This window comes from Protopterus annectens, chromosome 9.part0, assembly GCF_019279795.1.
Source record: "Protopterus annectens isolate FY-2018-M chromosome 9.part0, PAN1.0, whole genome shotgun sequence".
Taxonomy (NCBI): domain Eukaryota; kingdom Metazoa; phylum Chordata; order Ceratodontiformes; family Protopteridae; genus Protopterus; species Protopterus annectens.
Window position 1 is genome coordinate 720,817,262 of NC_056743.1, and position 16,038 is coordinate 720,833,299.

Here is a 16,038-nt window from a genome sequence, read left to right on the forward strand (position 1 = left end):
AACTTCCTGCCAGTTTTATCAACATGGCTTTCTTAGATCTTCAAATTCATTATTTGAAGAAGCAACTGTAGCTTTCAGATGAGACATTGTTTACTTAAGGGTGCTTAATTCGGCACTCAAGCTCCCTGTTGCTGCAAGACTTTTGTGTGGTAAGCTTCCATTTTGTATAATACCAATGTCATTCTTTCAAAGAGAATTAGGAGCCTCTTGTCTGCAGATTGACTTTTTAAAACACATCAACAGCAGTTCACTGTCCTAGGTATTAACAGCGTTCGCTATAAGGTGTTTTGTTGCCTAGGTCTGCAAGATGTAACACTTAAGTACCTATATTGGATTTGGGCCAGCCACTTCCCTCCATAATTCCCTTCTGAATTTACTTGCACTTTGTTTTTGTTTCTTGTTCGACTTCTAACCAGCTGTCTCAAACTTCACACATTTTCTTGTTTTGTACATCTTCAGTTCTGGTTCGGGTTATGCTCCACATGTTTTCTTTTCTGGAGTAATGTCTTACAACGCTGTCATTCTTTTCTAGTGTGTCTTTTGTTTTGGAGGATGGTTAGTTTGTTGTTTTCTGTATCGTTCAGATGGCAAACCTATCCTCCTTGACTGATGGCAAATTTAATAAAGACTTGCTGAAGGGAAATTGATAGCACAGATTTATCCTTTGACACGTGCCTTTAAATTTTGCGGCATTAACATGGCCTGGTAGTGGTATTTGCTCCATCCTTTCTTGTATCCTATTTTCTGTTGAGTACGTGTTTTGATAAAATGGATTTTAAGAAAAGTCTACTACAGTAGTATGTTGTGTCAGTAATGCCTTATATTTTCTCTTCCATTGCTTAGGTTTCCCAAGGGATGGTGGGTCAGCTTGCAGCCCGTCGAGCTGCTGGTGTAATCTTAGAGATGATAAAAGAAGGGAAGATCTCTGGCAGAGCAGTACTAATTGCTGGACAGCCTGGCACTGGAAAAACAGCCATTGCTATGGGTATGAGAAGTTTCAAGCATAATAAGGCCGGGATTACAACAAAAACTGGTGCACTTTATAAACATATGTACATTTTTATTGTCTGTTGATATTTGCATATATGTGCACTAAATGTGTAGTTGATTAAGTTTCTTGCGCCTTTCTGGCAAGGCACAGCATTTATTCATTGGGATCACACATTTATCAAAGAGTATAAATAAGTAATGTCTGCCATTTAGTGCGTAAGCAGAGAAGCTTCTCTGACACTGTTAACCTAAGTTCTTGAACAAACTCTGGCAATCTGAAGAGTCAGCAAGAGTGGTTTTGATCTAAATGCTGAAAGGCAGCTTATGACATTGAGCAGATGCATTTCATCAGTAGCCTCCCCCCTTCCCTCATAATAGAGACTGGGAGTAAGATACCCTGTGTAGCAAAAAGTGAGCAACACCTGGATGGATATAAGGAGGAATGGAATGTATGCAGCATGGTTCTGTCCATCACACAGTTTGCTCTTGGGGAGAGCTAACAGGCGAGGACAAATAAATGTGAATATAGATTCATAGAAATTCTGAAATGCAGTGGTCCAGAGAAATTATTTTGTTCATGAAGGGGACAAAATTAAGTACTTCTTATCTGTTGTTGACATCCTTTAGATCACTTACCCCTATATTTGATTTAAGGGGAAAAGAGATTTTTGGTTTGGGTTATTGCCAAACTTTTATCTGTGGATCCTTTTCATTCAGTCTGCCCCATCCAACTGATTGGGCTTTGAACAGTCAGAATTAGTCCTCCAGCCTCAAGCCTGTTTTAAGAATTATTTTCCGAATACTACCTTTGCGTGTGGCGATAACCTAGATCTCGTTTGTTGGCATAATGTTCAGATGTGGATTTCTTCCATTGCCATTTCATTGCTTTTAAAAAATGTGTCTGTGTGTGTCAGTGTGTGCCTGTCTGTGTCTGTGTGTGTGTGTCTGCGTCTGTGTGTGTGTGTGTGTCTCTGTCTGTCTGTGTGTTTGTGGAGATACACACACGCGCGCGCGTGCATGCCACTCTATTCAATGCTTAACCATGAGTGCAAGGTCAGTGATGTGATTATAATTAAGAGACTAGCTAAATTGCTACCTAAAATAGTGAATTTGGATTGGTGTGAATTTTGTACAGGATAGGTAAACATATGGTGATATGGTCAAAACCCACTTAATATACGTGGAGGCAGAAAGCAGGGGAAAATCCATTATTGCTGATAAATTTGGACGTGGATAAAATGTGTATTTGAGTCAAGTGAGATTATTTTTGGCTGGGGATGAGTAGATTGGGATTCACCAGGGACCCGATTTTCTTGATTCAAGAACTCTGTAGAGATTTTAGGACAACACTTAAAATAAATGGGATGTTAACTGAAGACTTTAAAATGGAGAAGGGAACTCACCAAAGCTGTCCCCTTTCTCCTCTGTTAGCATTTATTTGGAGGCATTAGCCCAAAATATACAGGAAGGGGGAGTTCAAAGGGTGGAATTAATATGATAAGGAGGAAAAGTTAGCCTTGTTTACAGATTATTTGATTCAAAAATAAACTTTATTGTCATTTAGGACTACACATGTGTTAAACCTAAACAAAATTATGAGTATCCGCTCACCATGAGAGTACAGAAGAAGCACAGGATACAACAAATACAACATTAAGACATAACAAGTAAAGGAATTGAAGACCAATGACTATGACCCAAGAACGTAAGAAAAAAGCTAACCCCCGTATGTACTCATGTAAATATTGTACAGTAGCAGCATGACAGGTAAGATTGGTTATTGCACATGAACAAAAATTGTCACTCTTTATGTATTATTACATAAAGCAAGTAACAGGCAATTACATTTGAATGTAAATGTATAAGTCAATAAATAAATGTTGCACATTCCAAAAAACATTTGTGGTGGAGTCACTAGAGCTGGTGTCCGAGCCTACCAGATGGCAGTTGAGTAAACCAGCCGTGTGCGGGGTGCGAGGAGTCATTAAGTATTTTGTGGGCTCTTTTTAAGGCTTCTTGCTGTGAATAGCTGTGCCCATGATTTTCTCAGCAACTCTGTCACCACTCTCTGTAGTTTCTTCTTTCCAGCTACTGTATAGTTCCCAAACCAAACAGTGAGGTTACAGGTGAAAAAGCTCTCAGTAGCTCCTCTGTAGAAGGTGGAGAGAACCATAAATGAGAGCTTTTCTCTTTTGAGCCTTCTCAGAAAGTAGAGACGTTGATGGGCCTTTTTGACCAACTGACCAATATTCACAGTCCAAGAGACATCCTCTGAAATGTGTACTCCTAGAAATTTTGTAGTATTTGATTGTCTATCTTACTAATCCTGAGAGAGAGATTCAGCTTGCTGAGATTGTTTGTGTAGGTCTTTGGCTTTATTTGAGAATAAAGCTAGAGTGTAAATATAAATTATTCCCCCATTTGCAGCTTGGTTCATGAATTTCCATTCTTCTGGGATCTCCAGAGAGAAGTTTGGGTGTGTAGTTAGCTACGAGGGTGGCAAATTTGTTCTTTGAACATGGGATAGTACAAGGGAAAGAACTGTAAAGTTAATCGAAAGATGGAAAACCATGATAATGGACCTGGACCAAAAAAAAAAATCCAGGCAGTCGAGATTTCTATAGTTCCTTTAATGTTATTCTTTGGCTAGGCTTTTATTTTTAGTCAGGAGGAGCAAAACTGGAAAATCTTCTAAAGATGAATAACTAAATTTATCATGGAGGACAAAAGACCAAAGTTAGCAGGAGAGAACTTGACCTTTCCATTGGAGAAAAGAGAACAGGGCCTTTGATGCTATGGTACTGCTACTAAAATAAGGTTGGTGTATTTAATTCAAAATTCAAACTATATCCCCAACTGGAAGAGGATGATTTTGATGTAAGGAGTTTTTTTCTTTTAGTTCTTGTCCTGATTTTGAGACTAGGTGATAAACTACAGTACAGATGGAAGATTTCTAAGACAACCTACTAAGCTGCAGCTAAAAGCAGTTTAACCAAAAGATTCAGTGTTTGTCATTCTTACTGCTGCAAAAGCCCTTAGGCTACATGAGTTGTATTGTACAAAACAGCAGGTCTATATTATATCATCGGATGCTTAAAAAAGCGAACGATGAATAATCGACCCCAAGTAAGTGAAAGCTTACAATCTCGAAAGCTCAGAACAGCGATTTTTTTCCAAGGGAAAAAAATCGCTAGTCCAAAAAAAAAGAAAAAACAAATTGAAAGAATGCCCCCCCCCCCCACTTAAATATACCAACTCCGAGATCGCACTACAGTGCCGAAAATGGCAAAGTAACTGAAGCGGCCAAGCAAATTCTTTCCCTGGGAAAGAATTCGCTTAAAAGCCGCTTCGCTATTTTGCCTTTCCGTTGTTTTAAGTTTGACCAAAACGCATTCGATAGAATGCATCTTCGGTCATCTAATAAGAACCAGACACAGCAACTGTCCTGCTTCCAAAAGCTATGGCTCCTTCCCATGCCTTCACTCTTGTCTGTTGATTGAGCTGCCCTGAGGCGAAATAAGCAGTGTGAGTGAATAATCTTAGGTATTTTCTTGCAGCCTTGTGAATCAGTATCTCAGAGGCTTCAGAGGAGCAGCAGCTAGCCTTCAACTACTATTCTGTCAGATAAGTCCCCCATGTGGAACCCTTCACACATAATATTGCCCTTTAAAAATGTTTATTTTATTTTGGGGGTTTATCAGTATTGCACCTTTAAGAAACAGTACCTTGCTAATATTAGAGGTTTCGTGTCAGAGACCTCTAGTTTTAGCTGTAGCTAATTTGGGGGCGATTTTTGTGAGAAAATGTACTACTCCTGTAAATTTTGTGCATTTTATGATGAAGTTTAATATCAGGAAGTATTTTATTTGGCCAGGAATATCTGGAGAGTGTTAGTGCTTGTGCTAACTGTGTGACAACTTACCTATTCGTTTTTTTATCTTTTAGACTAAAACTTGTTTGTAGGGGTTTCTGACATGATTGTAGTGTGCTGTTTATGCAGTACTTTGTTTAATGGACAGTGTATGTATGTTTAAGTGAAATTGATAAAAGTTATAATTTTATTGATTCATTAATTGAAGAATGGGCAGTTGAAGGAATAATTAATAATGAATTGATTGCGTTCTTTTGTATTAAGAAGCCTGGCTTGGGAAGGTTTTTTGGCCTTCCCAAGGTACATTGGATAAGCCAAGGTTTAGGCCTATAGTGGCGAGTGGTTCATAGGTTCGTAGGTAGATACTAGGCTATCGGCCCTGGGGCCTATACAAGCCCAGCCAGAAAGGTACCCTGGCTTTTGCCACCCAAGAAAATTATTTTCCTGTGCCACTGTCAAGCAGAGCCGCAGAGGTGATTCCCAGGGTGAATTTCCTATTTCCCATCCAATCATCAAGATTTTTCTTGAGTGCTAATGAGGAGCTTTGTTTGATATAGATAGGTAGTTTATTCCAGAGTATGGGAAGTCTCTGGGGCAGGAATCTATCCCTCCGGCATGTTCTGTTTATTGTGGTAACAAGGTTTAGGTCCCTAGAGTGTAGCTTGGAGGGATTGGGATTTCTTTAAGTGGAGCATGTCCAACAGCTCTGGGTTTGACATAGCTTTGTATGTTAGGCAGAGTTCACCTCTGAGTAGGCGATATGCGACGGAGTAAAGCTGGAGTTTTTTGAGACGGTCTGCATAGGGCATCTGTTTGAGGCTGGTAATCCTCTTTGTGAGGTGTTTCTGCGGCCTTTCCAGTTGTTGTAGATGTCTTGTGAGGTACATACCAAAAGGGGCGTTGTACTCTATAATGGGTCTAATGAGTGATGAGTAGAGGGGAAAAAATGACCTTTTTTTTCTGGATGAGAAACCTTTTGTGATGAGATGTGCCACATAGAAGGATTTCCTGACTACTGTGACGATGTGATTATCAAAGGAGAGACTGCTGTCCACCTGTGTCCCAAGGTCTCTTATCACACTTTTGGTGTTAAGTATACTTCCACCTATATTGTAGTTCATGGGTACAGAGTTTTTACCAAAGGGGATGACAATGCACTTTTTGGCGTTGAGCTTGAGGCCATGGCTTTGACACCAGGCATCTGTCTCAGTGAGGCCCTTTTGTAGAATGTCCACATCGTTAGGAGTTTTGATTATGGCTCCTAGTTTGCAGTCATCTGCGAACTTCGTTAGCCAAAGACTTTCTGTGTTAGCCTGTACTTCAGAGAAGTAGATACCAAACAGGAGAGGACCCAGGACTGAACCCTGTGGTACTCCACTTGTCACTGGTCTGAAGTCGGATCTGGAGTCTGCTACTTTCACAGTGTGGGTTCTGTCAGTGAGCCATTGGCAACCCATCTTGTGACATAGGAATTTATACCTAGTTTAGTGAGTTTATCTATAATTCCAGAGTGGGGGATGGTGTTGAAAGTCTTGGCAAGATCAAGATAGGCTGTGTGAACCACCTTACCCTTGTCTACGGCTTTGGTGACCGCTTCAAAGAAGTCTGTCAGGTTTAGGAGACATGATCTGCCTTTTACAAACCCGAACTGGGTGGGGTCCAGAGTTTGGAGATTACCAATGTTGTTGTTTATAAGTTCCATGATGGTACGTTCCATGGCCTTGCAGACCAGGCTCGTCAGGCTAATGGGGCGGTAGTTCCCGGGGTCCGTGGTGGCTCCCCCCTTGTGGAGTGGGATAACCGTCGCTGTGCGCCATTCAGCAGGCACAATGCCTGAGGTGAGGCTATGATTGAACATGGTACTTGGGTGGTGTGCCAGTTTGTTCTGTAGTTCGTGTAGAACGCAGCCTGGGATGTTGTCTGGTCCCATCGATGCTGTGTTCTTGGCTTTGGTGAGTGTGGTTTTTACCTGTGCAGCCATGATTACAGGAAATTTGCATTCTTCCTGTATAGAGATGAGCTCTTTAAGGGGTGAGGGGGGGGGGTAAATTTAGCACTGAACTGAACCTATCTGCCAGGATGTTGGCAGTATCAGTTGGGTCTGTATATTTAGTGCCATTATGCTGTAACTTAGAGCAGATCTGAGTGTTGCCATTGAGATTCTTTACATAGCTATAGAATGCTTTGTGGTTGTCTTTAGAATCAGTGGCAATTTTGTCTTCATAACTTGCTTTGGAGGATTTTATCGGGGATCGCAGTTTCTTACTGAGGCTGACCAGGGAGCTCCTCCACTCATGGGATTTTACTCTCTTTTGCAACAGTTTCTTCCTTCTGTTGTACAGTTTGTTTATAGCAGGGGACCACCAGATTGGCTTCCTTTTTTTGGAGGATAGCGTCTTGGTTCTGTTTGGGGTAGCACGATACATGCACTCATGTAAGTGCTTATAAAGTGCAATTGTGTAGGATTCAGTAGTCATAACTGTATTGCCCATCTGCATGAGTGTCATGAAGTTCACCACTTCTGTCTTAAGAAGCATGAAGTTGGCTTTGGAGAAATTTTTTACCACGGTTTCCTTAATGGGGGGTGGGGGCAGGATGTGGATATCTAGGGTAATTAGCTTATGATCGGATTGGACCAATGAGGCGTTGACTTCAGGTGTGGAACACCGGTCACTCATGTTGATAATGACTAGATCTAGGATATTGTTGCCCCTGGTGGGGGTGTGGATAACTTGATCCAGGGCATTGGAGTTTATGAATTTCAGAAAGAGTTGAGCGAAGGAGTTAGTACATGAGTAGTTTTCCCAGTTAATGGTGGGGTAGTTGAAATTGCCCATTATTAGGGTGTTTGGTTGAACCCTAATATTTTCCAGTACATCAAGAAAAGAGGAGTGGGAATCCTGGGGCATGGTGGGTGTCTGTAGCAAGCTACAATTTGGATTGCAGTTTTGCCCAGAGTTAGTTGCACTTGTATAACCTCGGCTGCATTATGCTGAGCAACTAGCCTGGAGGTGTGGATATCCTTAATGAATATGGACACACCTCTGCCTTTGGTGTTCCGGTCCAGATTACATGGCCGAAAAGTGTGGTATGAGTTATAGCCTGGTAGTGCAGGGGTGCTCTCTGGAGCCTTGAACCAGGTCTCAGTCACTGCACAGATATCGATGTTCTCCATTTTAAGGAGTGCCTCGAGTGAGTGCATTTTGAGATTTAGACTTCTAGCATTGAGTAGCATCACCCTCAGTTTTTGCTTGCCTATTCCTGTTACGGTGTTGAATTTGTCATTTGAACCTTGCCTAACAAAAGGCACTATAGGGGCGCCAAGTACCTTAGCCAGTATCTGGAATCCCAGGGGTGACAGGTGCAGGCCATCTCTGGCAAAGCATCGTGGTCTGTCGACCATGTCATCCCAGGCAGACAGATACTGGATCCCTTTAGAATGGCACCGGAAGCTTAGCCAATTGTTGAAGTCAATAATTTTGTCCCTGTACTGCGGCATCATTCTGGGTGATGGCAGAATGCTGCTCAGGGCTATGGTCATACCTGCCTGGTCTACAAAATTGGAGAGCTCTTCCATGTCTCTTTTCATGTAGTCCAGGGAGGTACTTCTCAGGCCGTTCACACCAACATGGACAATGACAGAGTCATATTTGTACTTGTTGTGGAGTGACCTGAGTGTGTGGCGGATCCTGGCACCCAACAGGCAGCTGACAGTAACCTTCTCCTTGTTTAACCTGGTGAGTGGGACATCAGTGTGCCTGACTATAGAGTCACCTGTGACTAGTGTGTTGGGTACGTTGTTTTGCCTTATTGGCTGTGGTTGAGTGGCACACTGAGTCTGCGGGCTGTGTGTCATTTGGGTTGTGTTGGGGGATGGAGGTTGCTTGCATTTCTGCTTTGGAGGTCTCTGTTGCTTGAACAGATTATTATCGAGAGCCTTCGTGAATGTTTTTGTGTTTCTATGTGTGGATTTTGGTGGTGTAGATTTAGTGAGACTATGTGATGAGTGTGGTGTGGTGTGGTGTGGTGCTAGTGTTTACCTTCTCCTCTTGACTGTCAAGTTCAGTCTTGATTGGAGAGAGCTTTACCTCCAGTTTGGCTAGATAAGTGCATCTCTCACAGGTTGTAGTGTTGGGTGGTAGGAGGAGAGGGTTGTCTGTGTACATGAGGCAATTTCTACATTGCCCCAAGATGCCCAGATTCATCAGATAGACAGGAGAGAACACTGGGAGCTGACACTTGGACATGCCTGAATAAAAAACTATTTTCCTCTAGATAAGTGAGGAAAGTGAGTACAAGAGCTGTTTTTCTCTATGCAAGTGAGGAAAGTAAGTACCAAAACTGTTTTTCTCAAGGTAATGAGGAAGGTTGCGTGCTTTAGTAATTAGTAGGTTGTTTAGTGCTTACAAGTTCTGAACAAGTGCTGATCATGAATAAGCAAATTCAAGTGCTAAAACTAAGAATCTGTATCTGGATTGAACTAGTTACAGGAAAGGGGGGAAACAAGTGCAAATGCGGGCTTTTAAATCAGAAAGTTGAGAGAGGTGGAAAAACTGCCCAACGGACAATGACTACAATTTCTGGGCCAGAGCCACTCCTTGTGTGGTAGATAGGTTACCTAGTGCTTACTACTCCCACTGATAAGCTAGAAGGCTTCCCTCCAACACAGAAAGCTTGGGGGGGGGGGGCTCAGAAGCTTACATGCAGTCCTGAATACAGCAAATCTGAATCTGGACTGCACTAATTACAGGAAAGTTTATATATATATATATATATATATATATATATATATATATATATATATACAGAAAAGTAGCTAAAACAGCAGTCAAAACAATTCAAATGCAGTGCAAGCTAGCACACTTGAGTATGTAGCAATGTTAGACCAAACAGTGCGGATGGGCAACTGCAAAAGCCTCCAAATTTAAACAACACAGGAATAGGGAGGGTGGGTGGGTGGGTATGGGAAAACCAACACCTTCAGCAGATATCTGAAAAACTGTATATACAGTGAAGCAAAAATAACAGTGCACAACTCTGAAGTCAGCCAGTAATGATATAAAATTAGTCAAACAACAATTACCAGTACACAACTCTGAAGTGCCAGAAAAATATACTCAGCTCTGTATATCTCCATATAGTTTGAAGAGCGGTCTGTCAGGACACAGGAAGGCTCCAGCAATGGTGGGAGTAAAACCGAGTCCATGGCTATATTTGTTGATAGATGCTTAGAAAAAGCAGATGTTATGTGATCCTATCTCGCCTACATTCTGACTGATGGGCTCAGAGCCGATCCCTCGGCTCCGACTTGGCACGCTTATGCTATAGAGCGAGGCCTCTAATTGGCTGAGCTATCTTTGTCCCAGGATGCACCACCACTAATCCCCCAGATCTCGTTTGCCGCTTACAGAGCTTGGACGTGGTCTCAACATTGGCTGGGCTAAGTACTATATATTAGGCTTTTTTCTTGTCAGTATTTGCTTCATTTAAACCCAAAAGCTGTTTTAACGGCTCTTCTTTGTGTACGAGTGTTTTCTAGCAGTTTGATTGAAATTTTCGTATTTTTTCCTGTCAGAGAAGGTTCCGTTTAAGTTAGAGGGGCCTTCCCCTGTGGTTACTACTACTTTAGTGGTTGTGTGTGGGTCAAGTACCCGTTTGAGTTGGAGGGTCTTGACCCTCCTTTTTTTCCCCTTTTTTCTCAATCTTGTGTATATATATATATATATATATATATATATATATATATATATAAAAAAAAAAAAAAAAAGGTTCTTTAGTTTAAATATTTTCTGAGTTAGTGGCATACATGTTTTGTTCCTGTGTGTCAAACCCTTAAGTTACTGCTGTTGTCTTTTTTTTGTAGGAACATGTCTAAAGAACATAAACCCTCCGGGTTTAAAAAATGCACGAGGTGTGGCTTCAAAATGTCCATAACGGATGACCACTCCTCGTGCGTCTATTGTCTTGGCGCTAAACATCTGCAGGAATCGTGCAGTGTATGCCATGCGTTTTCCTCCAGAGTCCTCCAGGAGAGGAAAAACAAATTAATCCTCAAAGGATTAATCAAGCCTTCCTTCAAGGAGGCTTTATCTTCCTCTCCTTCTCCTTCTAAAAAGAGGAAAGCGCCGGCTCCGACCAGTCAGTCGGAACCGACGGCTAAGAAAACTAAGCAGACTTCTCCATCGGCTCCACGGACTTCGGAGCAGAGGTCGGAACGGTCTGCCTCGATGCCTCCAGCCTCGACCCCTCTGGTTTCGGAGCCAAGGTCTGGGGCATCGAGAGGCGGGTCACCCTCATCGGCTCCACTGATATTGGAGCCGATAAGGGTCATCGGCTCAGACACTTCCCCCTCGGAGCCGAAGTCCTTATCGGCACCGAGGGAAATTTCATTGAAGGTTTCCTCGGAGCCGATAATTGTTGAGTCCTTTCGGAGCCGGTCCCCGAGCCCTTCGGAGCCGATGGAGAAATTGGTTCGGGCCCGATCGATATCCTCGAGATCATCCAAGATGTCTGATTCGGACATCGACAGGGTGCTCCTTCGACTCTTCCGGTCTCCGGTGTTCCAAAAGATGGTTTCGGCTCCAGCCCATTTGGCTTCAGAGCCGATGGTCCACTCCCCTACTGTACTTCCTCCTCCAACAGCTTCGGCACCGTTGGAGCAGGTGCTGGTGGAACCAGTGGAGGTGTTAGGGTCAGGCCCGACCCTTGCTCCGACTCCGGCTCTTGGGTCGGAGTTCAGTGCACGGACTTCTTCCTTCGGCCCTGGGGGGGAGGCTTCGGGATTGATGCTTTCGGTCCCAAGTCTCCCTCTTGGTGCGTCGGCGGTGGGAGTACCATCCACTGTCGTGGCCACGGAGGGGGGACCCTCCCAGGATTCTGGTGGTCCCGCCTTCAGGGCTATGAGGAGTGCTTTAGCCAAATCTTCATTGGCTACCTCCACAGTTTCCCCAGCTCCTTCCCTACATTTGGAGACTGGGTCGTTGGCAGTCCCCCTGTCCGTAGACAGCGGAGCCCCTGGGCCTCAGGTTACCCCCACTGGGGTTTCTCCCCCTCCTGGAGGTCCTTCTGAAGCCTCTTCGGAAGAACCTCCCAGGAAGAGAATGTGCAAGAAGAAGCACGTTGACTCCCCTGACGAGTCTTTGACATCTGACACCGATCTCGATGATGCAGAGGGGTCCCCCAAGTCGTCCTCGGATGATGTCTCCTTTGCAGACATCCTGGAAGCCCTAAAACAACGAGGCGGCTGGCAGTCCAAACCTCCCTCTGCTGATGAGTCGGTGTTCCTGAAGGCCTTCGGGGCTCAGCCCTCCGCCTCCTGGGTGTCTCCGCCCTTCGACGAGCTCTTGGATTTGATCTGTCGAAGGGCGTGGGAAAACCAGACTCTGTGGAACCGGTACCCGCTCGTCCAAACAAATTTCTCTCGGCGCCCCCAGACAGAGAGTTCCTTACGAAAGGTGTGGCTGTGGATGCTATGGTGGTGGCATCTGCTACCCAGCAAGATGTAGCAGAGGCTTCTACGTCCGTCCATCCTCCTAATAAGGAGTCTAGGAGCATGGATCGGTACGGTAAGCGCACCCTTAGTTCAGCGGCCTTTACTCTGAGGTCTTTGAACTACCTGACGCACTTTACGAGATTTCAGAGGGATCTGATTAAGGAGCTATCCGATACCCTCTTAGGTAACCTGCCTGAGGAGCTGGCCCAGACGGTTGGATCTCAGCTGGCTACAATGTCGTCCATTTCAAACTCGTCCATGAGGCTCATTTCGTATGCGGCCGAAGGGGCGAGTAGAGCGGCGGGTACAGGCATTGCTCTACGGAGGCAAGCCTGGCTCCGCCTGTGTCATTTCGCGGAGGCCTTCAAGTCTTCATTTGCCGACGCCCCCTTTGATGGCTCCTCCCTGTTTGGGCCCAAGGTAAAAGACACACTTACCCGCTGTGAACAGGAGGGTAAGACTCTTGACTGCCGTAGGGGCACGATTTTCCACTCCCTTTCGGCCTTATCCCAAGGCTAAAAGAGGAGGGAAGATGTGGTTCCGTAGATCTCAGAAGGCTTACCCCTCTCAGCAGGAAGGTTCCCCCTCCAGAGGCAGAGGAGGGGGAAATTCATCAGGAAGACACTGTCCCAGAGGCGGCAGAGGCCCTCGCAACACTGGAGACAGCGAGTCCTTTCGTGGCTCTTCAGCCTTTCATAGTCCCTGAGGGATTGCCCGACTGTGCTGCTCCGGAGCCAGTCGGGGGTCGTTTTTCGAAGCACCTGAAGGCCTGGGAAGGGATCACTCAGGACCGATGGGTGCTTCGAATTATCGCCGGAGGTTACTCCATCCCATTCTGTTGCCCCCCCCCCTCAGTCCAAAAAAATCCCGGACCCGCCACCCAGTCAACGGGATACCGCAGCCTCAGAAATTTCAAAGCTGCTGCAAAAAGGAGTCATCCAACCGGTCCCCGCAGACCAGATCGGATTAGGGACTTACTCAAGATTCTTTTTGGTGCCAAAAAAGACCGGGGACTTGAGGCCCATTTTGGACCTAAGCAACCTAAACCGTTCAGTCAAGAAGTCCAAGTTCCGGATGGTCACTTTACAAACCATTCTCCCATTGTTGGAGAAAGGTGTTTGGATGTGCTCCATAGACCTCAAGGACGCGTATTATCATATCAGAATACATCAAACGTCCAGGAGACACTTGCGCTTCAGCCTAGGAGGCAGTCATTTTCAGTTCCGTGCGCTGCCCTTTGGTCTCACCACAGCCCCCAGGGTGTTCACCAAATGCTTGGCAGTAGTGACTGCTCACCTGAGAAGTCTAGGATTCCAGGTGTTTCCGTACCTAGACGACTGGCTCCTAACTGCCACCTCCAAGCATCTACTTCTACGGAGCCTGCAAGCCACAATATCACTGGGCAATTCCCTTGGAATCACCTTCAATTGGCCAAAGTCTGTGTTGCGGCCATCTCAAAGAATAAGATTCATAGGGGTAGAGAGAGATTCAAACCAGATGCGGGTCTATCTACCTGCAGACAGAATTCAGACCATTCAAAAATCAGGTTCGAGCCTTACTCCCCAAGTCCAAAGCCCCAGCCAGAATGGTCCTACAGCTATTGGGATCGATGTCTGCCACAGTTCTGCTAGTTCCCTTGGCAAGGTTACACATGAGAATCCTCCAGTGGCTTCTTTCAACTCAGTGGTCCTTTCAGGAACTCCCTCTCAATCATCTCATATGGATCACAGAATCTTGCAAACGGGACCTTCGCTGGTGGCTAGTGTCCTCCAATTTGGATCAGGGACGACCCTTTGTTCTTCCTCCTCCAGCGGCCACTTTGACCACGGACGCCTCCCAGATGGGGTGGGGGGGGCATTCCCTGGGCAGGTCAGTCCAAGGCAAATGGCACCTGGAAGAGACCCCTCTCCACATCAACATCCTAGAAATGAGGGCAGTACTCCTGTCCCTTCAAGCCCTTCACGATTACCTCCCTCAGGGCGTAATTGCTGTTCACTCAGACAACATGTCAGTTGTCTGGTACCTGAACAAACAGGGAGGGACCAGATCCTATCCTCTTTGCAGAGAAGCGATGAGAGTTTGGGAATGGTTAGTCTCGACCAAAAGCTTCATAGTGGCTACTCACATACCGGGCAAGTCCAATGTCATAGCCGACAGGTTGAGCAGAACCATCCTCTCCCCTCACGAATGGTCTCTGAATATGATAGTTACAAGGCAAATTTTCAGCGAATGGGGAGTTCCGTGTTGCGACCTGTTCGCGACTCCTCTGAATGCGAAGTGCAAAGAATTTTTCTCCCTAACCCCGGCTCCGGGGAAGAGTCCCATGGACGCATTAGTCCATCCTTGGCCCACCGGCATCCTTTATGCCTTCCCTCCAGTTCCTCTTCTCCCCAAGGTGATTCAAAAGGCATCTCTCTTAGGGAGCAAGATGATCTTAATTGCTCCTTACTGGCCTCGTCAAGTGTGGTTTCCCTATCTTCGGAAACATGCTCTGGAAGGTCCATGGTTCCTGGACCAGGTCCCAGACCTACTGATTCATCAGTCGGGACTACTACACCAGTCCCTACACACCTTAAAATTGACGGCCTGGCTCCTCCTCTTCCGACGATAGTCAGGAGACATGCACTGGATCCAGATGTGGTGCACATATTATCTTCAGCCCACAAGTCTGCTACGAAGAAACTGTATTCTAGCAAATGGAAAAGGTTTGCTATTTGGGCTCAACTCCGGGGCCTGGACTCCATTTCTACTCCCGTGGCACAAGTACTCAAATTCCTGACCTCTCTTTTCAATCAAGGCTCTTCACTTTCTACCATCAAAGTACAATTGGCAGCGATTTCTAATTTTCATGAATCCATAGACCCACCTTTAATGAGCAACAGGTTGTGTAAGACCTTCTTGAAAGGTGCTGCTCTATTAAGACCTCCGATTTCTCATCCTGCACCTCCATGGGATCTCGATATAGTATTACGTGCCTTGACTTCTTTTCCCTTTGAACCGGCAGCTACCTGTGATCTAAAGTTTCTATCATGGAAGACAGCCTTTCTAGTGGCGATTACTTCAGCCAGAAGGGTTTCAGAACTTCAAGCTTTGTCAGTGAAACCCCCGTACTTGGTTTTTCATACAGACAGGGTGTCCCTCAGACCAAATCCTTCTTTTGTTCCTAAAGTCTGTTCTACTTTATGCTTACAACAGTCGTTAGAGCTTCCAGTTTTTTTCCCAAAATACTCCAATAAAGCGAAGTTTATTTTCCACACACTAGATGTCCACAGACAGTTACGTTTTTATTTAGATAGGACCAAACAATCAAGGAAAACAGATCAGTTGTTTGTATCCTTTGCAGAAAACAAATTGGGCAACGCTGTCACAAAGGTCACTATTGCCAAATGGATCAGGGACTGTATTACTCAAGCTTATATTTATTCTAACAAAGAGCTTACCACCTCTGTCAAGGCTCATTCTACAAGGGCTATGGCTACTTCGGTAGCATTTCATTCTAAGCTTGCTATTGGTGACATTTGTGCTGCGGCTACATGGTCTTCCCCGCACACCTTCATTTCTCACTACAAATTAGATGTGGCATCTAGAGGACGAGCTTCATTTGGCTCCTCAGTGCTCAGGAGTGTTTTCCAATGAGCCACCCGGGATTTAGGTGCTAGGGACGCTGTCCCATCAGTCAGAATGT

General features: G+C 45.0%; 1 protein-coding gene across 1 annotated transcript in view; it reads left to right on the forward strand.

Moving 5' to 3' along the window:
- The window catches only part of RUVBL2 (RuvB like AAA ATPase 2), a 1,077,211-nt gene that overhangs the window by 122,150 nt on the left and 939,023 nt on the right, over positions 1-16,038 (forward strand). Inside the window, exon 4 of the mRNA XM_044083345.1 lies at positions 844-985. Coding sequence (XP_043939280.1) covers positions 844-985 — 142 coding nt within the window. The remainder of the gene's footprint in view (positions 1-843; positions 986-16,038) is intronic.